The 17,840-nt window shown below is 40.4% G+C and overlaps 1 protein-coding gene across 1 annotated transcript; it reads right to left on the reverse strand.

Moving 5' to 3' along the window:
* Positions 1-433: 433 nt before the first annotated feature.
* On the reverse strand, positions 434-4,169 carry FSHB (follicle stimulating hormone subunit beta; the record flags this gene model as incomplete). Its single annotated transcript, XM_084631211.1, has 3 exons — positions 434-670; positions 2,156-2,315; positions 4,111-4,169. 3 exons carry the CDS (start codon positions 4,167-4,169, stop codon positions 434-436), a joined length of 456 nt encoding a protein of 151 aa, XP_084487337.1.
* Positions 4,170-17,840: the final 13,671 nt, after the last annotated feature.

Below are 17,840 nucleotides of genomic sequence, written 5' to 3' on the forward strand. Positions count from 1 at the left end.
AAAATAAATGTGTTCTAAGGGGGAATGGAATGAGGGGGTAAAAGCTGCTTGGTGGGAAGCTGTTTGAAGCAAAAGGGATGGCATGGAATAAGATGCGAAGCTGAGAGCAGCAGGAGACAAATGGAGTCATGAGGGGAGACAGAATGGAGGCATGTAGAGAATGGAAGGGAGTGTTGGATGAGATAAGGGCAGAAATGTCAGAAGGGCGACGAAGTTGGTCACAGAGAAACTGACCTTGATTTGTAATGTGAGAGGAAGCCGCGGCAGACAAATATAAGATGTAGCTCTCCATTTTATATAGTGCTAATTGTTTTAAACTTGGCTGTATGTAAATTTCTTCGTTTGCTGTCCCTCCCTCTTTGTACCATTTTAATACAATACATTTACATATTTGAACAGAAAACCAAAACTAGACTAACATCTTCAGTTCTCCTTATTCTTTGCTTTGGTTTTGGTTGAAGGAGCAGTAGCTTGGTCCTAAGCCTCTCACAGTGCAGTCAGTGTTGTCAATATCACATGACTCACAGTGGCACTCTGTAGCCACTGGGTATGAATAAAATGATTCAGCATGGTCAGCACAGCCAGGGATCTTCACTGTTTCATAAACAAGCTCCTTGAAAGTACAGGTTTGCTGAACTGATGATGCTGGTGGGTACTTATACACTGGATCCTGAAAATGACAGGAAGGAAATATTTGACTTGAAATTAGTTTGAGACCTGTGATTTTTCTCAGAGTTTGTAAAAACTAGAATCTGCATGGCGGATCTGACCCAAAGCCCTGTGAACTCCATGGAAAGAATCCCCACTGACTTGTTAGGCTTAAAATTACAACCAAGTCTTCCAGTTTTCTCCTTTCAAAGACCCGATGTAGTAAATACATGCAACTATGGTGTAACTATAAATGATTATTGTTTTTAGAACTCAAAGTAACTTTTATATGAAAGGCACAGGCATCTATTTGGTAATGATTGGATACGTAAACTCCAGTGCAACCACCAGATTATATCCTTTTCCAACCCAGTATTAAACAGAAATTGGCACAAGGCAGAGTACTAGACAGGAGTCAAAATATGGCCAACTTCTCAGCTGTACAAACTTTGTGATTATGTACCATCTCTGTAATGGATCAAATTGGGACACCAAACGTGAGCATCTTCAAAACTGAAGGGAAGATCCATCTGGAGCTAAACTTTAAGGCTTGGGGCCATCTTTAGTATCTATGTTTTTCCATATTTCTGGTTCACAATACATTCAAAACCTATGCTCGTTACACTGAATAACACAAGAAAGATTTGTTAGTATCTTTACTGTGAGAAAACAAATACATAGTTTATAATCAATCATTTATGCTAATTCTTGACTCAAAATACTTGTTAAACTCTATACTGGATTGTCTTACAGAATTGACTAAGGTTTATATTTTTGATTTTGTATTGTGTTACCAAATGTGGTAGACTCTCAGTTGCTCTCAGGTATAATCACTAAGGCCAGATTCTGCTGTCAATGACACAGAAGCAATTCCCAGTGACGTTGATGGGAGCTATGCCAGAGTAACTGGGAGCAGAATTTGCCTCCACATATCAGCTTTCTTCTGAAAGGCTCTTTAATACCCAATCCTGCACAATGCTGAGCACTCCTTTGGGCTGCTGAGTGCCCTGATGTCACTGGGAGTTAGGAGGACTTAGTATTGTGAAGGAGCACTCAGCAACTTGTGACAGTAGGCCCTGAATATTCATGTCATAAAGCAAAGTCTTTTTAAAATTAAGGGAACTATATAAACCAACATTCCATGAGATGCACAGTGTTTATGTATGCATAGAAGGAAGGACAGTTGATAAGTGGCTTTCAAACAAAATTAATTAAAGGTTGATTTTCTTTTTTTACACAATCCACAGTTAGGAAACCTGTGTATGCAGTTGAATAAATGCTGAATTTAAGGAGACCAAGCACCTTTTCACTTGTCTCTCTGTACTTCAAGACAGCTGTGGCATTCACAGCTCCACTTCATAACACACATTGATTATTTAAGACTGTTTCACATTTAACTGGACCCTGCCTGAGTCTTCTCATTACAGACTGTAAGACTGGCTTGTTTATATTCATTTTTGGGGAGTATTTAATTCCTGTCCATTATTTTGACAACTTAGATTCTCACCCTTGTGAAGCAGTATCCAGAGCACCAAGTGGCATTCACATTAATGCAGAACTTGCACTCCTCCTTCTCCACTGCTATGGTGATATTGGACAGCTCACAGATATTACCACAAATTGCTTTCCAGCAAAGTAACAGCAAGTAACAATTAATTGTCTTCATCCTGTGGTATAAAGCAAATGGTTCAGACTGGAAGAACACGTAGAGTTATTTGAAACATGAGATTTCTGTGGGAAAAAGACGAAACCTGTGTTGATTGTCCTATTATCCACAAATGCTAATACAAGAACAATTTTTCTGCAACATTGAGGAACATTAAACACACACCGGTTTCAGAGTAGCAGCCGTGTGAGTCTGTATTCGCAAAAAGAAAAGGAGGACTTGTGGCACCTGAGAGACTAACCCATTTATTTGAGCATCAGCTTTCGTGAGCTACAGCTGCAGTGAATGCATCCGATGAAGTGAGCTGTAGCTCACAAAAGCTGATGCTCAAATAAATGGGTTAGTCTCTCAGGTGCCACAAGTCCTCCTTTTCTTTTTATTAAAAACATACAGCACATTCAGCAAAATACAGTTGTAGGATTATTGTTAAGGGAGACTGGTTTTGTTAAATGACTAGAACTATATATCCAGTAATTTTTGAGAGAAAATGATTACAGCACACCAAGACATTTTCTATGAATAAACCCTATCTTAATTCTTGTTACAAAGAATCCTGGTAACATTCCTCTTCTGAAAAAAACTAGTGTAAATACATTAGAACTAAGGAATAGTAATGGTAAGGAATAATCAATTTTTAAAAAAGCAATTAAACATACATTTGCAATTTCAAAAACACCACAAATCCAACCAACAAACCTTAATTCAAGAGCTGATGAAAATTCACATGTATTCTACTTGTTTTGCTGGTAATAGCTGTAGAGAGAGCAAAGCCCCAAGCTTGCCTTTTATACTAAATCATGTGTAACTTACACCTTGAAGATTTGCAGGGTATTAATATAGTTTGGTGCGTGGTGAAAGAGGATTAATTGTTAGCCAGACAGTGAGATCAAATATTGTTTTTTTAAAAGCCATACTCTAAATTCAGCAGATGATGAGGCATGTTATTGTCACAGAAATAATAAGTTAAAAATTTTATCCATTAGCATGTATTGTAATTATTATTTAAATGGTAGCATCATTTGGAGCCAATGGAATAGCAGATATATTTTCTGTCAATAACTGTTTGAATTAAAAAACAAAGGGTGAGATGTTCACACCCTTTTTGTGATGTGTTAATGGAAACATTAAATTATTTGTTGTGAATTATAAACTCCAACATTCAGTAGGTTTTTCTGGTGTGAGATAAAAGCATAAAGCTGGGATTTAGAAAACAGAAGTCAAGTGAACCATTACAGTGCTAATCCCCGTTCCTCTCCAAATCATCCATTGTGCTGCCAGAGGACCCCATACCTCCATGTTTTACTCCCATGTAGGGGAGTGGAAACCTTGTAAATTTAAACTGGTGGCATTTCCTTGGAATTCTTCTGCTGGTTTTTGAGTGGTTCCACCATTAAAGTCATGGGTCTGTGAGAGGCATAAGAGGCTTCCACATGGAGGCCTCTGCTCTCCCTGCTCCTACTCAGTGTCCTTCTTTCCCTGCAGCCCCTGAAGAACAAAGCTCCTACAGCAGCTGTGCTGCTTCACTGGCAGGAGCCATTTCACTGACCATCTGCTACCTCTGAAGACCCGTCAAAGATGGACTTCTGCACCATGGAGGGGGAAGCTAGGTAAATCATTGCACACTCTCTCCAGTAAGGTGCATTGGTTTCCACTATGGGCTTTTAACAGGGGGATCTAGCAGTGTCCAGCTGTATTCTCAGCTGTAGGGGCAGTAGCTTGCAGAGCACCAGTGTTAGGCTTTTGCAGGACTGAAGAGCAGGGGGCATGTAGAAGATGCCGCACTCCCCTATTTGTACCTTTTCTGCTGTGATCGGCAGATGAGAGATCCCCTCTGCTGTAGAACGGCAGGGAGCATTTTGCCCACAGTGTGCTGCCAAAGCAATAGAGATGTAGTCAGAATAATAAATTCTATTTTAACTTTCTGGACACATTAAAAACAACCAACCAACCAACCAACCAGCCCATAGCATTAAATTGGCTTATCCCCCTGAAACGGCTACTAGATTCAAAGTTAAAATAATAACAATGATCCACATCAAAAATTGTCCAACTAACAAGCTACTTCCTGTGAAGATAGGGAGAGTAGAATGGATTTGAACACCACTGCCCCTACTGGTTGGAATGCTTGGTCTGCTCAAGTGGTAATAGGTTTCTGTTAGCGGAGCTGCTTTTTTAGCTCTCTTTGGCAGAAATACGATTTTGAGAGGGACTGAACAGGTTAGCTGAACTTCAGGTATCTCCAACCAAAAGATGTTAAGAGGCCTGTGTGTATTCCTACATTCAAAATGAGTATACTGCCAGCTAAGGGCATCTTTAGTATAGGTATCCCCTCACTACTTAAAATTGAGCCTGACTTGCAAAGAGGCCTCATCCTGGCATCCATTTGTCCCCCTTCATGTGCACTATTTTGATGAATATTTTTCACACTAGCACTTGTGTATACAGGTGATGGCATGTCTATTAGAATTGGCTGGATGGCATCAATTCTGTTTCATGACAACTTTCAAGGTTTCAGAATTTGTTTTTGTTCCGCATTGGAATAAAAACAATTTTTTAAAAAGGTTTTGCTAAACAGAATTGTGTCAAAATATCATTTTCAGTGCAAAAAAGTCAGGTTTTCAATTCATCTCTCTCTCTCTCTGGTGTCTCTGGACTTCAGAAACCTTCCCATCAAAACTGATGTTTTTTATATGGCTTTGACAAAACAGCATATCATTCTGTCCAGCTCTAATGTCTGTGCATCAAACCCATTCATATTAAAAGTAGCTCCAGCCAATAGCTACAATGTGTGGAGGTGGTCAATAACTTCAGGATGCATCTATGTGTTCTCCCTAGCAATTAGGTTTACTCTCTGTGGCTTTGGAAACCTGAGGTATGTGAGGGATCTGTGGGCTAGCATCTTTGGTAGCTAATGCCCACAGGGCCTTATATAATATGGCTTGTTGATTTTTGGGGGCCAAAAAATTTCCAGTGGCTAAAAGTCAACCTCTGATATTACACAAGTAAGTTTTGCACCTGTAAATGGTTGGGCACATAACACCCTCATATAGCTAGATATAGAGCTAAGTGAGTTAAAGTTCCTTCCCCAGGGACTGTGCCTTGCCATGGAGGGAAGGCATGCATGCCCCAATAACTCTGAGAACTATGCTGGCAAGAGCATAACTCCTGGAAGGGTCACCCATGCCAGGCAGGTCAAAGGGTATGAGCCAGACTAAAAGTAGTCCACCATCCCTCCTGGTAGGGGGTTGGGAGTAGGCCAGTGACCTGCTCCTGTAAAAAACAGTCATTAAGGAAACCAACACTTCTCTCAGTGAGGCAAACTCAATTCAACTCAAACCAATTCTTATCGGCCTAGAAGACAGATGATGACGCAAAGTGGCCAAACCTCCAAGGAAGCTACTCTGCTGATGAATTTTCTCTCTCCTAAATCCATAACTAAAATTGGTACATGGAATGTGAGAACTTTATGAGAGCTTAGTAAAACGGTCCAAGCAACAAAAGAAATGGACAGATATAAATTAGATATATGAGGCCTAAGTGAAATGAGATGGGTAAAACAGGACAAATCAATTTGTCAGCTGGACACATTCTACTAAATCCTGGGCTACCAAAACATACACAGAGATGGCATGGGTCTGATATATCAAGGAGGGCAGCCAAAAGCCTGATAGAATGGGCATCAGATTCAGAAAGGCTAACAGTATAATTTACATCAAAGTTCCAGAAAGTGTCCATTATTCAATGGTATGCTTCAAAAAAATCAAGCTAGCCAAGAGGAAAAAAGAACGTCTATTAGCAGCTACAGAATATAACAGAAAATGTCCTGAAAAGAGATGTCCTCCTAGTAAATGGAAACATGAATGCTAAAGAAGGGAGCAACCAACACTGGCAGGGAAGTGATTATGGGTGAAATGACCGAAAATGGTGTAACGTTTGCAGATTTTTGTGGATTGAATGACTTGGTCCCTGGAGGGACTATCTTCCTTCACCATACTATTCATGAGATAACTTGGAGGTCAACAGATCATAGAACAGGGAACCAAACTATCACATTACAATTTGGTGCAAATAGAGAAGAACTATAGAAGATATACACAGCAGGAACAGAGCAGATGTGGGATGGACCATGCACTAGTAGTAGCTAAATTGAGAATAAAAATAAGAACAAAGAAGAGACTGGAACAGCAGAGATGCCCATGTTATAACGTCACCAAGCTAAAACAGTATGTAAAATTAAACTGAAACTAAATCACACAATACGAAGAACACAGACACAGCAACTCCAGGAGGAATATGCTGTAAAGAACAAAACAAGTCGTAGAACAGACAAATGAGACTTTATAGACAACATAGCAACAGATGCACAGATGGCTGCAGCACAAAATGATGTGAAGACCCTGTACAACGTGATAAGACAGTTGTTAGGAAGAAAAACAGATGCAAACAGACCAGTTTAAGATAACAAGGGCAACTTAACAATGAAAATGTCAGCACAATTAAATGTATGGAGGAAGTACTTTAATCAGCTTCTGAATCATGAGCAGTGGCCAATCCCCCAGATATATAGGAAGGAGAAGATCCATCTGATGTTGAAATAGGATCTGTCATGAGAATAGAAGTAGAGAGGGCAATCAATTGGTTAAAAAGTGGAATGGCACCAAGTCCAGATAACATTCCAAGGGAGGGTCTTAAGGCAGACTTGAAGCACACAGTAGACATTTTGATAGGCCTCTTACAAAAGATATGAGAAGAAGAAAAAATACCAAATGAGTGGAAAAAGGGTCATATTATGAAGCTGCCAAAGAAAGGGAACCAAAGTCACTGTGAAAACTTGAAGGAATTTAATTGCTAGACAGAATAAAGAAAGCAGTATATTCAAGGTTATAGCGAGAACAGGCAGGATTCAGGCAGGAGAAATCAAATAGTAACCCAATGTATCATCATAGAAGTGTTGATCAAATGGCAATTATGAATGCTATAGATCTCCAAAAAGCTTTTGGTAGAGTGGATAGACCAGTTTTATGGAAGTTGCTACACAATGGAATCCCTCAGAAATTTGTGAACATCATTCAGAGCTTCCATGAAAATATGACATGCCAAGTAACACATAACAGCAAACTAACTAAGCCATTTGAGGTTACTGTGGGCATCAGACAAGAATTTCTTATGTCACCCCAATCTTTTTACTGGTAGTAGATTGGGTAATGAGAGATCACAGAACCACCCAGGGATATACAATGTGCTTTCACATAGAAGTTAGAGGACCTTGACTTTGTAGATGATATCAGCTTGCTATCCCATATCCACATAGATATGCAAGCCAAAACAAATGATCTTCAGGCCTATGTGCTATTACTAGGGCTGAAAATCCACATCAAGGAAATGAAAACCATGAGAATCAACAATCATGAAAAACCAACAACACTTTCTGGGGCTGACATAAAAGAGGTTAAATATTTCACCTTTCTTGGAAGCATTGTAATTACACTGGGTGGAATAGAGAGACATTTAAGACAGAATAGTTAAAGCCAGACATGACTTTGTAACTCTAAAGCTAATCTGCAGAAACAGAAATCTTGCCTTCCAAACTAAACTTTGAAAATTTAACATAATTGTAAAGTTGGTCAACCTACATGATGCTGAACTTGGAGACTTAAAACCTTATTATCTAAACTCCAAGTTTTCATAAACAGCTGCCTTAGACAAATCCTCAATATCAGATGGCCAGACCAAAAAAAAAAAAATCACCAATGAAGAACTCTGGCGAAGGAAGAAACAGAATCCAATAGGACAGGAAATCCCGCAACCAAAATGGAGATGACTAGGATATACATGGAGAAAAGATGTCAATAAAATAACAAGACAGGCATTGGACTGCAACACCCAAGGTAAGATATGACAAGGTAGATCGAGGATAACACAACAGATGCAGAACTGAAAACTATCAGAATGACATGGGAAGAAGCTAAGATGGTGGCAGGAGACCAGCAAAGACAAAAGGCAGTGGTGAAGGCACTATGTTCCACATGGAATAGAGATGCATAAGAAAGAACAGAGAGTTACAGGTAATTTTGCTTAGAAAAAGTTAGTGCACATGTGTACTAGCTGTTTTCACTAAAAACGCTGTAGGGAATTTTGGCAGGCAGACTTAATAAGAAGAAATGAATACTACATGGAGTGAAGTTCCAAAATACTTATTGAAATACATCTACTGGAACGTTATGTTATGGCTCTATCAGCTTTCATTTTAAAAGTCCCTTAATACATAACTTACTGTAAATGCCAGCTCCCATTAATTTCAGTGTATTGGTTGAATATGCATTTTAAAGTAATCCTAATATACCAGATCTTGACACCTACTCTATTTTCCACTGTTCCTGGGGTGCAAAGCAACCATAAAGCTGGCTTACCCAGGTCACAGTGATTCCCCTGCCATAGGGCAAACACTGGGAGGAGAGAACTTCCCTGAATTAATGTATCAGATGCATGACCAAGAAAGGGAGTGTGACAGGAGCTGTGTGATAGGAGCTTTGCTCCAGTGAACCCCAGCTGTGAAATGGCCCATCAGGGATTGTGCTGCCAGGCATACTTTTCAGCAGCTCTGTGCCTGTTCTAAATTACACTGGGGGCTGAACTGGGTCCTGGTAGCTCTGGGGATTGGGGAAGTGCACAAGTGGCTAAAAAGCTACCTTTGCCCCCTACCTTCTATGCTTTGCTGAATAGGGCTTTGGTGCAACGGAGGATGTGGCCCATAACTTTCAATATTTTTGCTGAATTATATGCACTTCTAAAAGTTTATCATGTATTTCTCTCTGAGTGTATATTTGAAAAATTAAAACACGTATTGGCAGAAATTGTGTTCTTTTAAAAAAAAAGTCCATACATATATTTAATTTGATAATGCTTCCATTACCATAGCAGCTGCATCCCGCATAATCTTTAATCTATTTCTCTTCATAACACCCCTGTGAAGTAGGCAAGTGATATGATTCCCATTTTACAGATAGGAAACTGAGACAGAGATGGCTAAGGGCTTGTCTTGAAAATTAACCCAGCATAAGGTGGGATGTGAATTTTAAGTAGATTAACTATTCCTGATTAACTCCATGTGGATTATGCTCATTTGGAATAAGGCACTCTTATGCTGGAATAAGAGCACCCACCACATGGCACATGAAGTTAATTAGGAATAGTTAATCCAGAATAACACCTAAGTGTTATCCAAGCCCTAAATGAGAAGGTCACACAGGTAGTCTGTGCCAGAGCAGGGAACTGAATCCAGATTTCCTGAAAATTTACCACCAGATTTACCACCCTTACCACTGAACCTCCTTTATAAGAAAGCATCAGAATAGTGTGGGCTCTGTCGTCCCACTGGAGCAGGACTAACAAGGCACAATGAGTGATGCTGTGATGCTGGCAGATGAGGCACCAGCTCTTGCCAAATCTGTAGGCGTCAGCTGAGCACTAACAAATTCATAGCTGGAAATCAGACCAGCTCAGCTGTATGTTAATATTGTTCGAGACAGGTGTTAGACTTATAAAGATGTATTTAGAGTTTAGACTATAAAATGCTTGTAAATTACTACATGCATTATTCTTACATCTAATGTCTGTATCCCACACCATAAGGTAATATGAAAGTTTTGCTTTATAGTTGTAAAAATGCTTGCTCTGAGCTTGTGAACCTAGGCAGGAAGAGTGATCTCCCCACCCATCAAGAAGGACTATCAAAAAGTAAATGGACCATTGTAGGACAAAAAGAAAAGGAGTACTTGTGGCACCTTAGAGACTAACCAATTTATTTGACCATAAGCTTTCGTGAGCTACAGCTCACTTCATCGGATGCATACTGTGGAAAGTGTAGAAGATCTTTTTATACACACAAAGCATGAAAAAATACCTCTCCCCACCCCACTCTGAAGGAGAGTGGGATGGTGGGGGGTATTTTTTCATGCTTTGTGTGTATAAAAAGATCTTCTACACTTTCCACAGTATGCATCCGATGAAGTGAGCTGTAGCTCACGAAAGCTTATGCTCAAATAAATTGGTTAGTCTGCAAGGTGCCACAAGTACTCCTTTTCTTTTTGCGAATACAGACTAAAACGGCTGTTACTCTGAAACCTGTCATTGTAGGATAAAATCTTTGTTGCTTGCCCCATTCACCCATGAAGAAGTTATGTACCGGAGTGCTTGTCCTATTGGTTTGAACTCTGGGGGTAGGGCATATGACGATGCTCACAAGAAGAAATGGTTCTCTCTTTGCTGTTTGGACTCTCACAAGGGCTGGAGCTAAGAAACAAAAGCAGAGATTCCTAGGGTCAAACTGGGTTAGCCCTGAAATATATTTGAATTGACAGATTACAACAACTCTGTAATCTTTTGAATCACAGACTGAAACTCATTGGTTGTATATATACGTTGCTTGCTTTAATCTGTAAATAACTCAGTTAACAAATCCCTAGTTTACTGTAAGATTGACAACCAGTGTTGTCTTTGGAGTGAGATTTAAGGTACAAATTGATCTGGGGTAAGTGACTGGTCTCTTGGGACTGGAATCAATCTGAATATTTTGTGTTCTTTGGTGTAAGTGATCATTCATCGCTAAGCCCAGCTTGCAAGATAGACTTGAGTGTCCAATAGAACTGTCTCTGACTCCATTATAAAAGACTAATGTAGTAATTTGGGAGTTCACATTTGTTACTGGTTTGGTGAATGCTAATTATAGAATATACAACCAATTTGGGGTGCTTTTTGACAGTTTGCCCTGAAGTTGGCACTCACGGTTCTGAGCTACTCTAGCCAGCATGACAGAGGTGATCTAAGAAAGGATATTCCTTAACTCTAAATTTTCTGGCTTTGCTTTTTCAGTCAGGCAGTTTTCATTGTAACCATTTGTTTGCCTAACAACACACCAGATATACTGGACCAAAAATACCTAGTGCTGTCCCATGTTCTAGGATTGCCACTTTCTAGCACCAACATTCCATTGCAGTGGAACACAGCAGAGAGAGGGTAAACACAATCTATGTTTCTGGCTTTTTCAGAATAAAAATCTTAATAGACTTTCTCTGAACTGGGGCCAGGTTACTTTATTCCTGTGCTACATATTTAACTATTAATTGATGTATAGTCCAAAGTAGGAAATAGTAAGAGATCTGCTAAGCAATAAGCAACCCACTGCTCTTTCTTTGATGGATTGAAGTACCACTGTGGTTTTTGGCAGCTCAACTTGAGTGATGACCCTAACAGAGCTGGTGATTATAGTTCTAGTTCTTTGCTGGGCCCCATTTAATTATTTAGAATGCTAAAAGGTCTCCAGGTGACAATTTTAAAGGGTGGCTATTTGTTGAACATGGCACCATGGGGTTCCAGTTCTGTTGTCTCTCAGTGACTTTAGATTGAGTGTGCTCATTTTACAAATAAAAAGATAATAATAATAGCTAGTGCTTACACTGTGCTTTTCATCAGAAGATCTCAAAGCACTTTACAAAAGGAGGTCAGTATCATTATCCCCATTTTACAGATGTGGAAACTTGGGCACAGAGAGAGGATTTTTCTAAATGGCAGCCCTGCAAACTCAGCTTGGGATCAGAGAGTCTTTCTGGCTTGTACATCACTGCCAATGTCATAAAGATTCTCCAGCCTTGATCCAAGAGCTCACCACCCTCCTTGTTCCTTTTCCAAAAAGTTTCTTGCTTGTGGCATGTTAAATCTAGGTGTTTCTCTTAGCCAGATCAATGACAGAAAAAATAAATTGTTAAAGAGTTTTACATACACCATGGCTCCAACGGGAGCACCTGAGTAGCAGCCCCTGCACTTCCCCCAAACAAAGGGACTGCAAATCTTACCTGCCCTTTCATGGGCTTTAGCATGACTCTTAGGTCATGTGCATGAGGAGTGGAGCTAGAAAATATTCTGAGCTGCAGAGTCCATTTTAGACTGATCTTTACAGAACACCATCCACAAAATAATCTAGCAAGGATATTAAGTTAGAAGCATTACATCATCAACACTAATTCTCATTCGTTTGTCAGTGATCCTGAGTGCAGGAGGCTGCTCAGAAGTGGCTTTTACAAATTAACACTTTGGTGGGTTTCGCACCCTCCCCATTGTCAATGGGGACTGAGCATGTGTTCCAGTTTCTAGCTCTTTTGCAAAGGTTCTTCTTATTAACTTGGTTTGTTATTAAACTTACTACAAGTCTGAAGTTAATAGGCAATTAATGAAATTTCCCTGGGCAACTACTATAATTATAATCTTGTTTATATGAAAAAATTGATTAAAAAACACAGGAGCCAAGAGAACAGACAGCTGCCTCTTTCCTAACTATTTAAGATCTGCAATTATTTGGTAATGGTCTTTTGCCTCATTTAGTATTGATCGGTTCTATTACATTCTTTGGGCCAAATCCTTAGCTGCATAGAAGCCAATCAGGAGACTGATTTATACCAGCTGAGTGTCTGACCCAAAGAATGCAACAGAATTGATCAATACTAAACAAGGCAAAAGACCATTACTAAATAATTGCAGATCTTAAATCACCAATTTGTGCAGATTAAATAAAAATGTTTCTTATAACTAGGTTATCAATTTTATTTCTCTCTTGTTTAAGAGTTTCACAAATACAGAGACTAGACATTGAGAGAATATCTATTTTTCCCCATTGTGACAGTCTCATTCAGTGTCCATGGGTGTTACACATGTGGATGAAGGAGAACACAAACCCCTCTTATAAGAGATCTTACTATGTCATTGATTTTAATGGAATCAGGATTTGGCCATTCATTACTAGGCTAGCCAATCCTTAGCATACACTGTCCTATAGTGTCAAGAAGATCATTCCATCAGTATCAAGGTATACATTTATTTAGTGAAATGTTAGTTAAAAAGGTATACTATTTAGGTCTACTTCTGTTAACAGGAAAGATGCCTGTATTTTAAATGTAATTTTGCTACAGATTTTCTGTTCATGAATCTGGGAAATTCATACACTCTAGCAATTTCCTCCCAGCTCAAAGTTACTCCCCCACTATCTAAAGAATAATTTACTTTAGAAGTAAATACAGGGAGTTTCATGAAAAAAATTCTGTTAAACTTCATTGCCTGAATTATCTCCCATCTGCATTACTGTTGCTGTGCTGTAATATCACATAGCATTCTGTCTGCTGTGCATGTGTACCACTGTTTAAAACTGATGGGAAACTGGAGGCAGAACTAGGAACTGAACCTTGAGCTCCTGAGTCCTCGTCCCTAACCACAAAATCATCCTTCTTTTATCTACTGACTCCATTGTTATTTCAAGATTGAAGAGGGAGAGCAAAGGCTGGTCTTTGCTTCTTCTAGGTGATTATTAGCACTGCATTGGTTTGGTGCAGGACTACATAGAGTGCCTGAAAATGGGGGCGTGCTATCATTAAGGAGATGAACTATGAGTTTCCTTACTAGTTTCTTCACCATATAATGATTCATAAGTCCAAACTCACTCTATTGCTGCTAATCATTACAATGATAGCTGCCAACAGTCCACCCTCACCCTTCTGTCGTGATCTTTATGCAGCGTAAGATTTCAAGTTATACTAACCCATATATATAAAATTTAATTCTCTTTAATGTCACTTTTATAGCATAATTTAAAGCAAGCCATTATACTCGTGGAGTCACATGATAAAATCTTAACTCTAAGTAGCATTTATAGGAAAAAATGCATTTAAACCCAGTGTGGTCACCAGTTTTTATCTAAAAGTGTTCACTTGCAAATGCCCTCAATAAAACATAAGATAAATCAGTGATTTTGCTGTTTATGTACCCCACAATGGCATGCAACCACCCCCAAATATACAGGGAAGTATTTATTACATTCTTCAATTTTTGTTTACTATTAAATCCTCTACTTCAGAGAGTTTAAGTTTAACTCCATTCTGAGCCTCACCAGCAGTCCATTTAAAGGAGAGAAAGTTGCATCTCTATAAGCCAAATTCTGATATTCTTTACTTTTCTTGGATAGCACCATGTTGCAAAATAGTCTCACTGAAGTCAGTGGGACTATTGTAAGAGAAAGGTACTATTCAATGTAAGGGGTCCCTATATAAGGAGGGACTGGAAGTGCATCTCTTCAAATGAACGGATGGACAGGGCAGGGCTCCGTGTCTCATAACAGTTTTATGGCCCTGTTACTTTCGCCTAATTAGATTTTTCTAATCAAATATACTTAATATCTCCCAATAAACAAAAAAGTGTTCAGATTAATACAAGTGAAACTGGGACAGCCATCCCTTAAAAACACAACTTGGAGTCAGAATGTAACTTAAATCCAGAGTTCTACACAGCATTTCAGTAAAATCTGCATCATCAGTTCACTATGCCAAAACAGCATTTCCCACAAATGCTGCATATATGGATTGAAGTTTTCTATTAGAACATAATAAATTGTCCAGACAGGAAAATGATTGTAAGTTTTTTGGGTGGGATTCATGAAATGTTGCAATGCTGAATGTCACAGTGCCTAACTTTTAGGCACCTAGAAAATTACAGGAATAACACTTGATCCACAAAGTCTGAGTTATTTTGGTGGGAGGAGAAAGATTGGAGCAGAGGGTATCCCACATCCCAGGCGAGTGCTCTAACCATTGGGCTAAAAGGTGGGCACCACCACCACCTCCTGCTCCTCCTTGATTTTGAATGGGACCCTATCTATCACACATGACATACGTGAACAAATACCTATCTTCCCCTGGTATGTGGATTGCTCTCAGACATAGGAGGGACATAAGTGTCTGGACGCCTAGTGGGAGACAGGAGTGTGCATGCTCAGAAGTAGAAACATAGGCTTCTAGGGAACTTGTATCCTGAAAACTTAGGTGCTAAGTCAGGGGTGGGCAAACTTTTTGGCCCAAGGGTCACATCTGGGTATGGAAATTGTATGGCGGGCCATGAATGCTCACAAAATTGGGAGTTGCAGTGTGGGAGGGGTTGAGGGCTCCAGCTGGGGGTGCGGGCGCTGGGGTGGGGCCAGAAATGAAGAGTTCAGGGTGCTCCGGGGTAGGACCATGGAGTTTGGAGGGCAGGAGGGAGATCAGGGTTGTGGCGCGGGCGGGGATCTGGGGTGCAGGCTCTGGGCGGTGCTTACCTCGAGCAGTGGAGGTGCGACCAGGTGGCTCTGCATGCTGCCCTGTCCGCAGACATCGCCCCTGCAACTCCCATTGGCTGTGGTTCCCAGCCAGTGGGAACTGCAGGGACAGTGGTTGGGCTGCGGGGTGGGGGGAGCAGCGTGTGGAGACTCCTGGCTGCTCCTATGCCTAGGAGCCGGAGGGAGGACATGCTGCTGCTTCTGGAGATTTGGCCCTATGTCCCCAACAGAGAGACTATTTGAATCTATTGTTCTACAGGTGACAGTTTCTTAGTGTAGGAAGCTTGATAGGCTATTCCTTAGAGGAGATATTCTACAGACTCCTACCATGCCACTCTTTGTAAAATGCTAACTGTGGAGTTTAAACTTTCCTTTAACCCTCTTGCTTCCACTCCCAACAACTATCAAGGCACTGCATCCCTGTGCATTGCCATTTTGGTACCCGTGCTGTTTGCCCTGGGGCTCTTGTTACAATACCAAGCAACCACAGCTACCGACTCGCCCAGCATGGAACTCTTGCTCTCCTACCGCAATCACTGATTCCAGGCAGAAGTGCTGTGCTGTGTTCCATTAGCTGTTTCCATTGCTGTTAGCAATGAAGGCACAGGGGGCTTTTTGTTTTTGAGGAAAAAAAAAAAGAAAAAAAAAAGTTTGATGCCAGGCCAAAAACTGGGTTTGCTTTTTCATTACCCTTGACTAATGTACATCCTCACTGAGGTGAATGAAAGGTTTTTTTTAAAGCACATCACTGCTATTATTCACAGCATTGCCTTGTTCAGGGAAACAGTTAAATACTAAGCACCTTTCAGAAAACGTCTGCATCTATGGAATTTGCCCGGTGCTGTTGGGGCAATTGATTATATATGTGCAGCTCATCCACACTGAGTAATAAAATTGATTCTATCCCAAGAGAAGATGTATTCATTAAACATTCAGGTGAGATAGACACAATGCCTGATACAAAATAACTGGTCTTATTGGCAAATAATTCCAGCTGTTCACTAGTTATAGCTCTTTATACATTAAAAAAATGTGTCCAGGGATTCAGTCTTAGGCCTGAGAGATTCATGGCTGTAGCTTCCCTACCTGTTTTAGGTCCTGTTAAATAGAGACCTTTCTGGAAAATTGAATAGTGTTAGCATGTGAAAGCTGTTTCTCATAGAAAATAGGACTCTGTTAAGTTTCTACGGATGGGAACAGAATGGAAAGCCCTTCCCTTAAGTTTGGAGGTGTACATTTCACTGCTGTCTCACAGAGCGAAATGCACTCCTGGCTGCTTAGGGCCTATGAACTACTTAATTCCCACGTAAGCCCTGTTTTGGCACATTTAAGTCTACCTCTGCATTTAGGTGAATGTCACCCACAATGTGTGCATTGAGCAAAATGTATTACTACTGCCACCCAGTGACTGATGTCAGTATCCTTAGAGTACAAGGATCTAGGCCACAAATTTGAAGGGGTCTCTAGACCTGGGATGGTGAAGTACTGGGCTTCAGGAATCCCCAGTGGGGCTAGCATTCCCCAGCACTGGCCTGTCTGCGAACTGGTCAGAGCTTGGTTCTTTCTGCCTGCTACAGGAAGCAATGTGAGTGCTTTGACTGAATTCTGCACTACAGCGTATTCCTTTGGGTCTCAGTCTAATTCCTGATAAAGTCAAAGAAACAATAGTCATTGACTTCAGTAGTACTTGAATCAGGCCCTGGGTCCTCATCATTCAGTACAATTATTGCCAGAATTGTTTTATGTTCCCAGTGTCAACAGTATCAAAATTGCTAAATGGACTGTACCTGCCAAACATATAGCTGGGTAGCGGATACTAATTAGTGCACGTTAAAGAGGAAAGCTTCAGTGGGAGACTAACATACCCATAAACTGACAGAATACTTCACACCAAACAGATAAATAAAGGGAAAACCACAATGTGTTATCATCACTTAGGTCTTTATTAGAATGGATTTTTCTAGCAAATTCTGGTACCTGCCCCCTGGCAGGGATCCCCTGTAGGCCCCTGCACATCCCCTCTTCTCCTGCAGGGCCCCCAAATCCCCCTTGGTCATGGAGTCTTCCCTCTCTTACCCACACAGTGCACAAGCAGGTACAGCCAAGTTTTCGGCAGACTTCCCTCCATGCCGCCATACAGGAACAGTCTATTACAGAACTATTTGATTATAGCACTATTTGGCCTGGCCGCCCCTCCACCTGAAGAAATGTGCATCTCTCCCAACAACAGCTGGATGGGAAAGTCTCTCCATTGTTATTCATAGACGGACGACAGCACTGGCAAAGTGAGTTCAAATTATAGCTGTGACTAACAACCCTAGAATTATTTGGATCATGCTGACGATGTGCATTGATCTGAGCATGTGATAGCACAGTAAAGTTGATACAAAATGATGG

This window comes from Lepidochelys olivacea (genome assembly GCF_965140295.1).
Source record: "Lepidochelys olivacea isolate rLepOli2 genome assembly, chromosome: 6".
In the NCBI taxonomy this organism is placed as follows: Eukaryota; Metazoa; Chordata; order Testudines; family Cheloniidae; genus Lepidochelys; species Lepidochelys olivacea.